Raw genomic sequence first — 14,849 nt, 5'->3', positions numbered from 1 at the left:
AGCTGTAAACAAGAAATTTCTTTTAACTGCATTTTTATTATGTTTGTCACAAAGACAATTTAGAAAACGCTTCATGAAGTCCTGCGTGGATTCAAAGCCAGATTTAAAAAAAAAGTTAGCTGCTGGGGATTCAAAGAAACTTCTGAAACAAATGAGCAGGTGTCCTAACTATCACAAAAATCATCTATGCGTGCAGGAGTACTCTTCCTTGTTCATTCCGGATGACTGGGACATCTCTCAAAGCAACAGAAACAACAGGATTTTAGTGGATTGATGAGAAGAAAGCCTGCATTGAGCTTGTCCATTATTCAAAAGTGATCTTTACCAAGGACAAGCAATGTATTCCTTTGTTGTGTTTATATTACTCATTTTATATTTTTTCATCTATATATGTTCAAATGTTGTTAGAAAGTATGAAAGGCAGGAACTACTTCTTATATATAACATAACTTCTTATATAACAGAACAGAACAGACTGGTAAAATGAGGTCTAATGGACATTAGAAGTCATAGAAAGAGAGTTCGACTTCCAGGTGTTTATGAAAAAACATGTGGAGAACCCTCAGCTCATTCACAGCACAGGGCTAAAATAAAAATAAATAAAGTAAAATAAAAACCATCAACAATGTGAGAATAATATTATACAGGAAAAATAGAAGAAGCTGTTGTAGTTGTAGTAGTCAGAACTGGATTAGATACATTTAAAGTCCTAGGACAAGCAGTTAAATGCCTAACAGATTTTATTGCCAATGTACACAAATAAAAGTTTCTGACAACTTATGAGATCTTTAAGTTTCCTGAATAAAGATAAAATCACGTGTTCATTTACATACTGTCTTGGTCTGTGTATACAGAAATTACGTCACTGCTTTTATTTCCATTTCCGACAGAAGTGCTTGCTGTAACCCAGAATGTATAGTAGCTGAATATGGCCAGTCTGTATATTTTTGCAGACACTGTAACGTTGTCAGGTTCATTGGTTACTTCAAGAAGGGTAAAATTCTGAAAAATAAGCACATCGTAGTAATAATTCAGAGTGTGTTTTAGTAGGCATGACTGTTGCAAAGTAGTTATTGACTAGGAACTATCTGCTGTGGTTTTAATATTTTAATTCTTATGAGAAATAGCATAAGACAATGTTATCATAAAAATTAAACTGGCAGGGCGGTAGTTGTACACACCTTTAATCTCAGCACTCAGGAGGCAGAGGCAGGAGGATCTCTGTGAGTTCGAGGCCAGCCTAGTATACAGGAGTTAGTTCCAGGACAGGTTCCAAAGCTACAGAGAAATCTTGTCTCAAAACTAAAAATTAAACTGGAACTATGTCTGTACTAAAAGTGAACTAGTTGCTAGCAGTTTTTCTTTTTAGATCAATCCATCAAATATTAAAGAGAAACACACTAGAGTTATATCCAGTAGAAAATGTCAAATGGCCAAGAGAAAACTCTGTGGCTATGCTGGCCAAATCCAGTTTCCCTTAGGAAATATTTAGGCATTTTTCAAAGTATTAGATACTTTTCCAACAGATGTGAAAAGAAAAATTAAAACAGCTTTTCATGGTGACTCCACTGATACACAGTGGACCCTGGCTCAACAGAAGTGTATCAGTAGCCAAACTTTTATAAGAAAAATGCACTATACAATGTACACAAGTTACTTTAAGTCTTGCAGACCTAAACTCAAGTACAACAGGGCAAGGCTGCACCAAAATTTAATTTTGTTAGGGGCCAAAGCTTCCTGGCCCCTAACTATAAAATAAGAATAGTTCTTCCTACTTTAGAGGGAGTTACTAAGGATTAGACTCCATTGACACACACACAAACCAATTAATGCTGTGCTTAACTACAATAAAAGCAAGAATAATTTGCTTAAGTAATTAATGTAGGATACTTCATTTGATTAAGTCTATAGTCAAGATGATTCTAAAATTCACTGAGATAAAAAAATTGCTTAGTTTTTGTGGTTCTTTTGACATTATCTGCCAGTACAATAAAAGATGTGCTTTGGTTTTTGTGGTGCCTTATTTGAGAATAAACATGTTAAAAACATCTAACAGTTTCTCAGAAAACGTGATATATGAACTTGGATGCCTTCCAATACACTAGTAACCATAGAATAGCTGTACACATAAACTAACTGTACACATAGAATTACTGCCTGATATAACCACAACTTAAAAATATTAATACTGGAAGGCTATTAGAATGGATTTTAGCTTTTCTTTGGAATAGAATTCATTCTAATTATCTGCAAACATCACAACTAAACAAGGGATTATTTTAAATCATCCAGTATTCTTTCCTGTTGGGTGTACGTCTTAGCAACATAGACATCAAACAATTTCATAAAATTTTAGACATCTTCCAGGTGATTATTTCATTCATTTCTTCACCTTGTATTTCTTATTTTTGTCTCATACTGTCTTGCGGCTCAAATCATATCATTAAACCTTACATTTTGCTCAAGTAAATACAGCCAGAAGGTATCCGACAAATGCTTTCAAAATTGATTATCAAACAAACTTATTTTAACCCTTTTAATGTATGTGACATTTTGTCAGACATGCTAAGAAAACATGACACATATTAGTAGAAACAATAATATAAGAGGCCATTTCCTCTACTAAAAACAGTGTGTGATAACAGAAATGGTGGATCTTTGAGCAGCAGTAAAGAGCTTACTCCTCAAGAAAGCATGGAAAGATGGGTGAAGTTCATGCTCAAATGCTTCTGAATCATATAGCTAAGTGCTGCAAACCTTGTTCCATGCTAACAATTTTATGTTATTTCAATTAAACTATTTGTTGATCATTAAACCTACACATTAAACTGTTCCAGGAACATAGAAGAAATATGAATGTCCTATGTTTCATTTTTATTTATTATGTTAGCTATAACAGAAGAAACCTAAGACATGAACCAGACGTCTGAAATAGGAGGTAAATAAAACATGCTAAGGGTGGGGGTGTTCCACAAAGTTCTATGAGAAGGAGACAGAAGAAGTTAAAAACTATATACATAATCTGCTGTGTAATTTTTCATTCCAAGTATTTTCTCTAGCAACTTATAAAAAGATAGAGAAGATATGCTGCTTTGAACAGTAATTTTAGAGCTACGCTCAAGCCTGAATGAATGTCAAGCAACATGAGACCGTGCTTCTGAAACGTTTGAGCATCACTCGCCTATGCCTGCTTGCAGCTGTCACACTTAAAAGCATTCTTAAGATCACTTCATAGGAGATAACCTATTCTAACACTGATGAGTTAAAAATGGGATCATATTCTAGACACAGATTTGAATATATAGACTTAGACGACTGTGCTGAAACCAGAGGTAGATGTTCAAAACTGAGGGGTAGTTGTAGTCAAAGAGAACCAAACTGCAATTTTGCACAAACTGCACGTATGTTGGATAGAAGGGAAACCGCTGCTAAGATCTCAACCTGCATGAAACGTTTTGTGATGCATCTTTTAAATGCAGAAAAAGAAGGGGAAACCTTCATGTTGAACACCTTCTATGGCATAGTGATAAAATGCTATGTCTGAGAGTGACTTTGTGGAAAGAAATAATTGTCTTGTTTTTTTTTTTTCAGTTTTCCAAAAGGGGCAGAAGTTCTGCTTGATGTACAGAAAAAAAAATAAACAAACCTTTCTTTTGTTCTTTGTTCTGAAGGCATTTGTTTAAAAATACCTCCACCTACAATTACACATGTGTCTATATCTATACAACTTTTATAGTCTGCTGATAAGGCATAAAGCTTAAGAACTCCACTTGGATGGCAGAATGTGTGCACGGACCTGACCTCTGGACACTGTGTTCTGCTGCCTTTGTCTGGGGTGGTTTGTAAAGCTCCGCGAGCTATACAACAGCCTAGTCTTAGGGACAATCAGTCAATCACAAGTCCTGACTTTAAGCTAAGTGTACTGAGTAACAAATAAAGCTCAACCTCTGCAAAGCACAGTTTACAACCTTCTCTTGTAATTAGAAAGACACCCAGAAATAGGAATTGTCAAGTCACAACCAATTCAGTCATTTTGCTCAGGAAAAACCTTATATTTCAAATTAGAGCATTTCTTTTAAATTCGTGTGTCCAAGATTATATTCTACCTCCCCTGTCTTTGATTGAACCAAGCCACCACATTTTCTCTTTTTTATGTATAAGAAATCTGATAAATACTTAATTTGCAGAAATAATATAACCGTGCTGGGCATAATTGAAAACATTTCTCTAAATTAAATCCATCTTGGCATTTTCATTACTAGTATATTCATATCCAGATAAGTCCCCTCTGCAAACTGCAGTCCTATGACCTACATTCTGCAGACTAATAGCCATATGCCTACTGGTCCTTTTTATAGCTGGCGCTAAGCAATAATAATATCACTGTGACTATAAAAACTCTCTTCCCAATAATAAAAAATTTCAATTGAGGAAAAATACTATATTATAAATATTTATCCTTAAACCCACAGGTAAGTGTAGTCCTCAACCCTCATCCCTGAACCTTCTCTTTTGACAGAGACTATTAAAGAAAAACACAACCAACCAAAATGCAGAGCTGTGAAGCCGTCTCCAATGGACACGTCTACAAAAGGGAGTGAAGATTGTAAAAGCCAGAGGGCCAAAGAGTTTACTGTGAGATTGTGTCTCTTAGTAATTACAGAAGACATGCACACAAAGTCTCACCCACAGGGCTTCCCAAATGTGAGCTGAACACAGACAACATCAATGGACATGCCAATGTAAATGAGGAAGTCTGCAAGGCCTCCACCCTACACAGAGAACTAAAGGCAAATAAGAATGCAGCAAGTGTGGGCTGGAGAGATGGCTCAGTGGTTAAGAGCATTGCCTGCTCTTCCAAAGGTCCTGAGTTCAATTCCCAGCAACCACATGGTGGCTCACAACCATCTGTAATGAGGTCTGGTGCCCTCTTCTGGCCTTCAGGCATACACAGAAAGAATATTGTATACACAATAAATAAATAAATAAATAAAAAGAATGCAGCAAGTGGGAGAACTAGTCTTCTTCAGGGAAGAACACACTAATTAGTTACTTACAGCCAAATAGTCAGTCCTGAAAATGTATCTATGAGTAACATTATACAGACTATGCAGGTTGTATTTATGCATTAGGAATATATACAGATATACATATATGTATGCAACAGTAATTAATGAAAACAGAGATCATAAATCTGAGAGAGAGCAAGGAGGGATATATGGGAGACTTTGGGGAGGGAGGAAAGGAAAGGAAGAAAATTGTGTAGTGTAATTAAATCATGATCTCAACAACAAAAATAAATTATTGAAAATATGCAAGAATATTTAATCACTGAAATTGTATTGCATATAAACAAAATTAAAATCTGTTTTCAGCTAAGAAGGGAATGATAGCAAATGAAACCATTATTGTTAAAAGAGAAAAGTTATTGGAGAAATTAAATTGAAGTCTTTTTATGTGGTATCAGCTTCACTGCTGCAAATACGCATAAAGCTGATACAGAAGAGGAGACACACACACACACACACACACATACACAGAGAGAGAGAGAGAGAGAGGAAGAAGATGTAAAAGAACCTGATTTTTCTCCACTATTTTATACATCAATGAGACTTTTATAAAATACATGTCTACATAATTATCAATATAAATAGTCCACAATATCAACAATATTAAGGATATAAAAAGTAATACTCAGCTCTTACCTGCACAAAAGTACCTGATGCATTTTGGTAATAAATAGAATAATATTGTATGATTCCATTAGGTTTTATGGGAGGCGTCCAAAAGAGCATTATTGATGAAGAACTGAGATTCACATAATGGACATCTTTGGGAGGATCACTGGGTGCTATAAAACAAGCAATTCAGAAACTTGACAGTCATGACTACAAGTTAAGCTGAAGTGTCTAAATTTTACAGCAGTTGTTAAGTTAAAAATGGGAATAATGATTTTTGAAAAATCATAATTTAGGTATAGTATCTGTGTGAATGTCAGAAATCAAATCCATACCATGGGCTGGGCTTTCCTTCTACTTTTAACATATGGTATCTACAGATGGAGCTTTCTTGCTCATACAATACTATCCTTGCTCTAAAAGATTTCCATTGGTCTTGATTTGCTGACAGTGACATCGCCAATTTCTAGTACAGAGTACATGAAAATGAAATCCTATTTTAATGTATAGTCTTGAAAGAGCAAAAGCTAAAGGCAAACAGAATGTCAACATCACATAGTTTACTTTGATATATTTAGCCTACAGATAAAATGTTGGTGATGTGTTCAGTCCTGTGCTGAGTCCATCCACAGATCTTACTCCTTTACTCATCAGAACCCTATGACGTCATACACTTTTTTCCACCTTAGCAAAAGGGAAATGGAAGCATAGACAGAGTACTTAGAATTCCCAACATCCCACAGGAAGTGGATGCAGTTTTGTATCCAGCTAATGATGGCTATTAGGCTTAGTAATACACGTTGGTATTTGATATTATTTTTGAGCTGACTGCTCCTCAGATTGATTGAGATCCCTGAGGACTCACCTCCCTCTGGTGTTCGAAAGTTAATGGTGCTGCTTCTTGTCTTCCCGTCACCAAATCTGGTGCTAGCTGTGACATAGGCACTGTAGTCCACATTATAGTCTAAGTCTGGCAACTCCAGTGATGCTTCAGTTGCATTAATAGTTTTTAATGACGATTTATCCCTAAGGGAGACAGGGGAAAAGTAAAACCGACATTTAAATTAAATGCCACCACATAATTTTGAGAATTACTACATCAAAAATATGTGTCATTCCTACACAGTAATTTATTGGCTTAACTTGATAAAGCCGCCACTTATCTGAAATATCAAAAAATATTTCTGAATACTTCAATGAATTAACTTCATTAGTTTTCAAGTATATTTAGTAATTCAATCAAATGTTAAGTGTTTATAATTACAATTGCCTTGGGCCAATTTCAGTGAATCTTGGGACAGTGAAACTTCATTGGCTTGAGATGCCGCTAGGAAAATCACTACTTTGGATATGTCTGAAAGAGTGTCTACAGAGAGGATTGACTATTGGAGAAAGAGGTCATGAATGTGGATGACATCATCCCAGAGGTTGAGGGTCTGGGTAGAATAACCATAGAAAACAGAAGAGCTGATGAAAGCATCATGTGTCTCTTTCTTCTTCCCGGCAGTCATGCCGTGAGATGTTCCTACAACAACATGCACCATGACCAAAACTATGAGAAAAATCATCATAATAATCAATTATTATTATTGTTTCTGTTCTTATTTTTTTCTGCTCAGCCAGCTATTTATTTCATGTTTATTCATGTATATTCAGGTGTGCCTGTCTATGTGTAAAATGTGAGTGATGGGGATTGTGTAAGCCAGAGGGATCAGATCCCCTGGAGTTGGAGTTCCAGAGAGTTTTGAACTACCCAACCTGGGTGCTGGGAAGTACATAACCCTGGTACCGTGCAATAGCAGTACACTGCTTAACCCCTTAGTAACCTCTCCAGCCTTTGAGCTGGTATTCTACCACTATAACAGAAGGCCAAACCAGACATCTAAAAACACTGAGTATCCAAAGTTTTGTTAGCACACTTTGCACCCCATTGATTTAGTTGCCCACATATTCTGCTCTTCCTATTGTTGTCAAGATAGTATTTATGTCATTATTTTCTCAGATAAATCCATCTCTCATCTGTTGTATAAAAGTGAGTTTGACTTCTAAGGCAATCCAAACAAGTAGATAGAAAATGCTAAGCAAGAGCATCTTCTTATGTTTTGTTTGCTTGGAGGTGGGGTCTTGTGTAGCTCAGACACACTTCACACTCACGATGTCCTTGAACTCCTGATTCTCCTGCACTCTCAGCCCAAGTGCTGATACCCAAAAACAGAGTGTAATAGTTATTATGTACTGATTTAATAGAAATGTCATTTTAAAACAAAGAATATAATTTACAAAAGAGAAGCAAACAGAAATGGCACCTGTTATTTTATTCTTATTTCATGGGTATTGGTGTTTTGCCTGCATGTGTATCTGTGTGAGGGTGTGGGATACCCTGCCACTGATGTTACAGACAGTTCTTAGCTGTCATTTGGGCACTGGGAATTCAACCCAGGTTCTTTGGAAGAGCAACCAGTGTTCTTAACTGGTGAGCCATCTCTCCAGCCCTGGCACCTGTTATTTTACGGTAATGTGGGCTTCCCCTCTGTGGGCTATGAACAAGTTTTATTGGCAATTGTTAATAAAGAAGTTGCTTTGGCCTATGAGAGGGCAGAATATAGCAAGGCAGGAAATATAAGCAGAGATAGAGGAGGAAAGAAAGCAGAGTCAGGCACATGCCATGTAGCTACCAAAGGAGAAAGATGCCAGAACCTTACTGGTAAGATACAGCCTCATGGCAATATACAGATTAATAGAAAGGGGTTAAGATATAAGTGCTAGTTAGAATTATGCCTGAGCCACTGACCAAATGGTGCTGTAAGTAACATAGTCAAAATAATCCTGTATAATAAAAGAACTCTGGACGCACCACAATCCCGAACTTTAAACTCTGCTACAGAGCTACAGTACTGAAAACAGCACGGTATTGACATAAAAACAGACAGGAGGACCAATGGAACCAAATCGAAGACCTGGATATTAATCAAACACCTGATTTTTGACAAAAAGCAAAAAATATCAAATGGAAAAAACAAAGCATATTATTTAACAAGTGGTACTGGCATAACTGGATATCAACATGTAGAAGAATGAAAATAGACCCCTATCTGTCACCATGCATGAAACTCAAGTCCAAATGGATTAAAGACTTCAATATAAACCCAGTCACACTACTCATAGAAAAGAAAGTGGGAAGTAAAAGAAAGTGGGAAGTATACTTGAACACATTGGCACAGGGAACCACTTCCTAAATATAACCCCAAAAACACAGACACTGAGAGAAACAGTTAATAAATGGGACCTCCTGAAACTGCAAAGCTTCTGTAAAGCAAAGGACATGGTCAACAAGACAAAAACGATAGCCTACAGAATGGGAAAAGATCTACACTAACCTCACATCAGACAGAGGTCTGATCTCTAAAATATACAAAGAAATCAAAAAACTGGTCATCAAAAGAACAAATAATTCAATAAAAAATGGAGTACAGACCTAAGCAGAGAACTTTCAACAGAGGAATCTCAAATGCCTGAAAGATACTTAAGGAAATACTCAACATCCTTAGTCATCAGAGAAATGCAAATCAAAACAACTCTGAGATTCCATCTTACACCTATAAGAGTGGCCAAGATCAAAAACACTGATTACAACTTATGCTGGAGAGGTTGTGGGGTAAAGGAAACACGCATGCATTGCTGGTGGGAGTGCAAGCTGGTACAGCCCCTTTGGATGTCAGTGTGGCAATTTCTTAGAAAATTAGGAAACAACCTTCCTCAAGACCTAGCAATATCGCTTTGGGGTACATATCCAAAGGATGCCCAATCATGCCACAAGGACATGTGCTCAACTATGTTCATAGCAGCATTGTTTGTCATAACCAGAACCTGGAAACAACGTAAATGCCCCTCAACCAAAGAATGGATAAGGAAAATGTGGTACATTTACACAACAAAGTACTAGACAGCAGAAAAAAATAACGACATCTTGAAATTTACAGGCAAATGGATGGAACCAGAAAACATCATATTGAATGAGACAATCCAGACCCAGAAAAACAATTATCATATGTACTCACTCATAAGTTGTTTTTAAACATTAAGCAAAGGAAATCAGCCTACAAATCACAATCCTAGACAGAGATCCTGAACAACAATGAGGACCCTAAGAGAGACATACATAGATCTAATCTACATGGGAAGTAGAAAAAGACAAGATTTCCTGAGTAAATTGTGAGCATGGGGACCATGGGAGAGGTTTGAAGGGGAGGGGGGAGGCAGGGAGAGGAGCAAACAAAAAATCTAGAGCTCAGTAAAATCAATAAAAAATATTCACAGCATACAGAGGGGAATCCCACACCATTAAAGTGTGTTTTGTATAGTAAAATAATACTATATTATTTTGTATACCATTAAAGTATACAAAAGTGTTGCCTATGACAAGGAAATAAACTAATTAATATTGACTCAGAACTCTCTAAGTAAATATCAAAATCTTAGGAGGGAGAAATAGTTATTTTAAAAAAGCATGAAAAATTTGCAACAATTAGCAATATAATTGTTTTATTTCAGTCCCATTAACTCAGTTCCTATAGTATTGAACTGAGTATTAATTAGTATCTACACCAAGGAATAAGCACTTATGTAGTGGTTCTAAGATATTCATCAAAAAAGTGTGCATTCTAAGAACAATAAAGTTATTGAAGAATTTATGTAAGATAATAAAGTAATATCTCAGAAAAAAAGATGTCTCATGCAGGATCATAGTTTTATTCTTTAAAAACAGAAGGGCCCCAAGAAGAAAGAAAAATTTCCCTCTGAATAGAAAATGCTCCTTCTTTGTCAATGGTAGGAATTCTCACATTTAAGGGAAAAGTAGATTTTGTGTGAATTTATGGCATCCACGGAGATGCATCTCAGTCTGCCTTTGCTATTACAGAAATATCAATTTAATACAAATGTAAGCACTGGGGCCTGGAAAATAACTGGACAGCTTATGCTAGTGAGAAAACACACAGGCTGAGAGTATGTGACTGAGAACAAACAGTATCCATTAGACACTCTTTCAGAAGCAGTGTTGTGGCATTTTAAGAAATTAGGTAGAAAATAAATGAACATAAATAAATCCGTAGAGCTCACAATTTCCCTTGAGTGGTTTATCATAAAAGTGAGAACAAAGAGGAAGTAAAGAGGAGAGGGAAGTAGACTGTCTCTGAGAATCAGCCTGTTTTCCTGACTTTTAGTAGCTGCTAATAGGTCATAGGTGGCACAGAAATCTCTGGACCAAGTATAACATCTTTGTCTCTAAGGAGCCATCAGTGAGCAAAGCTGTAGCCTGGAAGACTGACTCTTCCTGACTTTGATACCACTGCAACTGCGGCTATCACTTTTGGTGTTAGCTGGGTTAGTATTTAATTCTCTGTTCTGTACTTATTATTTTAACATATAATTTGTATGTGCTCCATTATAATGTTTATTTTTCTTATATAAAAATATGTGTTATTGTGAATCTTACATTAGTTATATCATCTCACAAATTAATAAAATTATTTAACATTATTCTATTTTGTTATTACTTAATATGGACATGCCAGGAATAATACCCAGCCATTGTTCTCTTAATTATCCTTCGGATTATCTGGCTTTCTCTTTCCTTAGTTATTACTGACAATAAGCCAGTGGTCATCCTTGAACAGAAATCTTTCCATGATTCTTTTATTTCTGCTTTTGAAATTTTGTGACCATTAAGTCAAACGGGTTTAATACTTGTCTTAGTGATTGTTGCTTCTCAAAAACTACCATTTCAATCTTTAAATCACTGTTAAGTTATGTCAAGAATATCGAGAGTTCTGGGACTCTTGTCCCAGAACCTTCATCTGGCGATGGATGGAGATAGAGACAGAGACCCACATTGGAACACTGGACTTAACTCCCTAGGTCCAAACGAGAAGCAGAAGGAAAGAGAACGTGAGCAAAGAAGGCAAGACCAGAGGGAACCTTCATCCCACGATGGATGGCGATACAGACGGAGACCCACATTGGAGCACCGGACTGAGCCCCCCAAGGTCCAAATGAGGAGCAGAAGGAGGAAGAACATGAAAAAGGAAATAAGGACTGCGAGGGATGCGATCACCCACTGATACAAGGGGACGGATCTAATGAGAGTTCACCAAGGCCAGTTGGACTGGGACTGAACGAGGACGCAATCCAACCAGATTCTCTGAATGTGGCTGGCCCGGAGTCTTTCTGAAAAGCCATTGACAATGGCACATCCAGTCCGTCTGGACACTCACCTTTCTGGATCTGGAGGGAGGGGGGAGGAACTTGAACTTCCCACTGGGCAGGAAACCCTGACTGCTCTTAGGGACAAAGAGGGAGGAGGAGAGGAAGTGGGGGGAGTGGGAGGGTGCTGGGAGAAGGGGCGGAAATGGAAACTTTTATAATTTAATAAAATTACAAAAAAAAAAGGATATCGGAGAGTTACATTGGGTAAACTTGCATATTGATCCTGATACTATTAGTTTCTCAACTTCTACAAGCTTTAACTGACAAAAACTTCTAGTTTTGTTTGCATGTCCCTAATCAAGCATGATATGATACATGTATTTATGTGTTTAATCATGACATAAGGTTTACTTTTAGAATAAGCTAGTCACACATCTTACCTATCTCCTATTACAGTCTTTCAAGAGGTGAATAGTGTATCTCTTTGGATGGTGTCCCAAACATAGATGTCTTTGTTAATTTAGAGATGTATGTAGGAAACCAATATTCAAGACAAGTCACCCAGCCTTACTTAGCACCTACTTTATATGAGGCACTGTGGTAGACATCAATACGATAAGAAATAGATTTTTATTCTCAAATCAGACAGAAAACAGCAATTTAAACATGAAACATTTCATTGGTAATAATGTGATTTCCTAAAGACAGGACAATGACCTTTCCCCACAAACACCGAAAGAAAAAATTTAAGGTGGTGAGTAATTACATTAATTATGACTGTAGCATGGGAAAGGAAGAGATGTTAAAGTCAGAGAGGCAGTAAATTGTTCACCTGAAAAATAGCTGCACAGTTTATGAGTGGACCTAGAAGCTAAAGGTGATGTGAAGGGAAAAGACTAGGAAGGCATGTCTAACTTTTCTCTATCCAAAGTCATGGGCACATCATATTTAAAGACTATGAATGTACCCAACACTGAATCCCTAAAATAGACAAATTTATATCATTCAATTTTAAAACTTAGAAAAAATGTAAAAGTATTCTTCTGTAATTATTTTACTAAGTTTATATTAGTGGAGATGGGTTAAATTAAGACGTAAGAGTTAGCAAATAAGAAGCTAGAGCTAATGGGCCAAACAGTGATTTAAACAATATGATTTCCATGTGATTATTTTTGGGCTGAGCAGGTGGGAACCAACAAGTGACTCTCCTCCTAGAAGAATATTTTCTTTTTTTTTAATTTTTAGTTTTTTTTTTTAATTTTGAGACAGGGCTTCTTTGTGTAGTCTTTACTCTCCTAGAACTAACTCTGTAGACTAGGCTGGCATCAAACTCACAGATATCTGCTTGCCTCTGCCTCCCAAATGCTAGGATTAAAGGCATGAGCCACCACCATCCAGTAAGGACATTTTTAATAGGATGAAAATCTTGTAAACACAGCAAAAATGGTACTATGCATCATTTTTTATCATAGAAACGGTCATGTATAAAGATTAGTTTTTATAGTACCCTGGAAATTTTAGACTCTTAAATTTAATTAAGATCTGTATTAGAATTGCTTTAAATCCCCAATCAAAGACCAACAGCCATATTATTGCATATTTAATAAATCTATAACCACTTTAATGTTCTACACATTCTTATTTCTGTACATGTGTTGATATACATCTGTCAAACTGTGATTCAGTATTTCTTCTCATAGTATTTGGTAAGGAAAATATTTTAAGGCAAGATTTATATATAAGCTAGAATCACAGATGCACTTTTACTCTATTGTCTGTTACCTATACCTTTTATGGTATTCCTTCAGCAATTTTGAAAAACATTAACTCTCAGTTTTACTGATACATACAGAGACAATATTGTTAAATCCAAGCTGCATTCAAGAATACAGAAAATAAATTAGCTTTATATGACTTTACAAAACATCATGTCTCAATTCAAAGTGGATTGAAAGAATACGCGTACAGTGTTTTAATAAAACTAGTTGACTAATGTATTTGCCCTCAGCAGGGACTGTGTATCATTGAAAACATATAATTTATTGACATAAATGAGGGAAAATGTTACTTTATCATCTTGATATGATGAGCACTATTTCATGATGAAAAGTTGAGAGGAGCAAATTATTTTAAACTGTAAAAGATTAAGACAGACTTCTGAATAAATCATCTACAAACTGGGACTAACATGGTCAGGGAAACAAAATGATTACACATCAATCCTCATGAGCAATTTTGTAGAGAAATATTCATGACAAGGAAAAGAGTCACCCAGAATGCTAAATATAAAATCCTTTGTCTCAAAAACACAGTGACAGAAAGACGACTCAAAGGGATGGTTTTATAAGCAGAACTGGAATGACAAAAGCTTAGAATCATGGGAGTTACAGGAGATTTGGAATAGAGATGCTGTTCTATACAGCAGACATCACTTATCAAGATTCTAAGGGAACCCCAGATAATGTGCATCAGAACCAGGGATCGACCCTATGTCTCACTAACTTGAAATCCATGAGTAGGGAATGGTGATGCCTGCACCACTCCTTCTCAATTAAACTGATAATGGCAAAAGTTCCCCTGAAAGGTTAGTTTTCAGGAAGCAAAAATCAAAACCTATGGCCTTTTCATAGCAACTCTGTCTAGGTTTACAAGCAATATCTTACTAAAAAATTGCTGGAGACTAAAAACTACATTTTTAGCTACTTATCAACACTTAAATATATTTCATTATATGGATTATCTTCTTGACTTCATTGTATTTTTGCTTCTTATTTGTGAAAAATAATCACCCCACTAAAGTAACCATTAGCTGTATAAAGGGTATTATCCATATGACAAACACCCTAAGAGAGTGACAAAAAGATGGGGCGGAATATTGCAGGCACCTCACAGTTGCAGATTAGGGCTAAGGAAACAACAGAGTCTAATATCAGAGGTTCACTGGGGCCTGGGAACTTGAATGAGTCT

At 36.2% G+C, this 14,849-nt stretch overlaps 1 protein-coding gene across 1 annotated transcript in view; it reads right to left on the bottom strand.

The window, feature by feature from the left end:
- The window catches only part of Ptprq (protein tyrosine phosphatase receptor type Q), a 189,302-nt gene that overhangs the window by 120,358 nt on the left and 54,095 nt on the right, over positions 1-14,849 (bottom strand). Inside the window, exons 18-20 of the mRNA XM_048418794.3 lie at positions 6,544-6,704; positions 5,706-5,851; positions 834-1,002 (exon numbers count right to left, since the gene is read on the bottom strand). Of these exons, the coding sequence (XP_048274751.3) occupies positions 834-1,002; positions 5,706-5,851; positions 6,544-6,704 (476 nt within the window). The remainder of the gene's footprint in view (positions 1-833; positions 1,003-5,705; positions 5,852-6,543; positions 6,705-14,849) is intronic.

Source organism: Myodes glareolus, chromosome 26 (genome assembly GCF_982192425.1).
Source record: "Myodes glareolus chromosome 26, mMyoGla1.1, whole genome shotgun sequence".
NCBI lineage: Eukaryota > Metazoa > Chordata > Mammalia > Rodentia > Cricetidae > Myodes > Myodes glareolus.
This window is presented reverse-complemented; position numbering and strand designations above follow the sequence as displayed.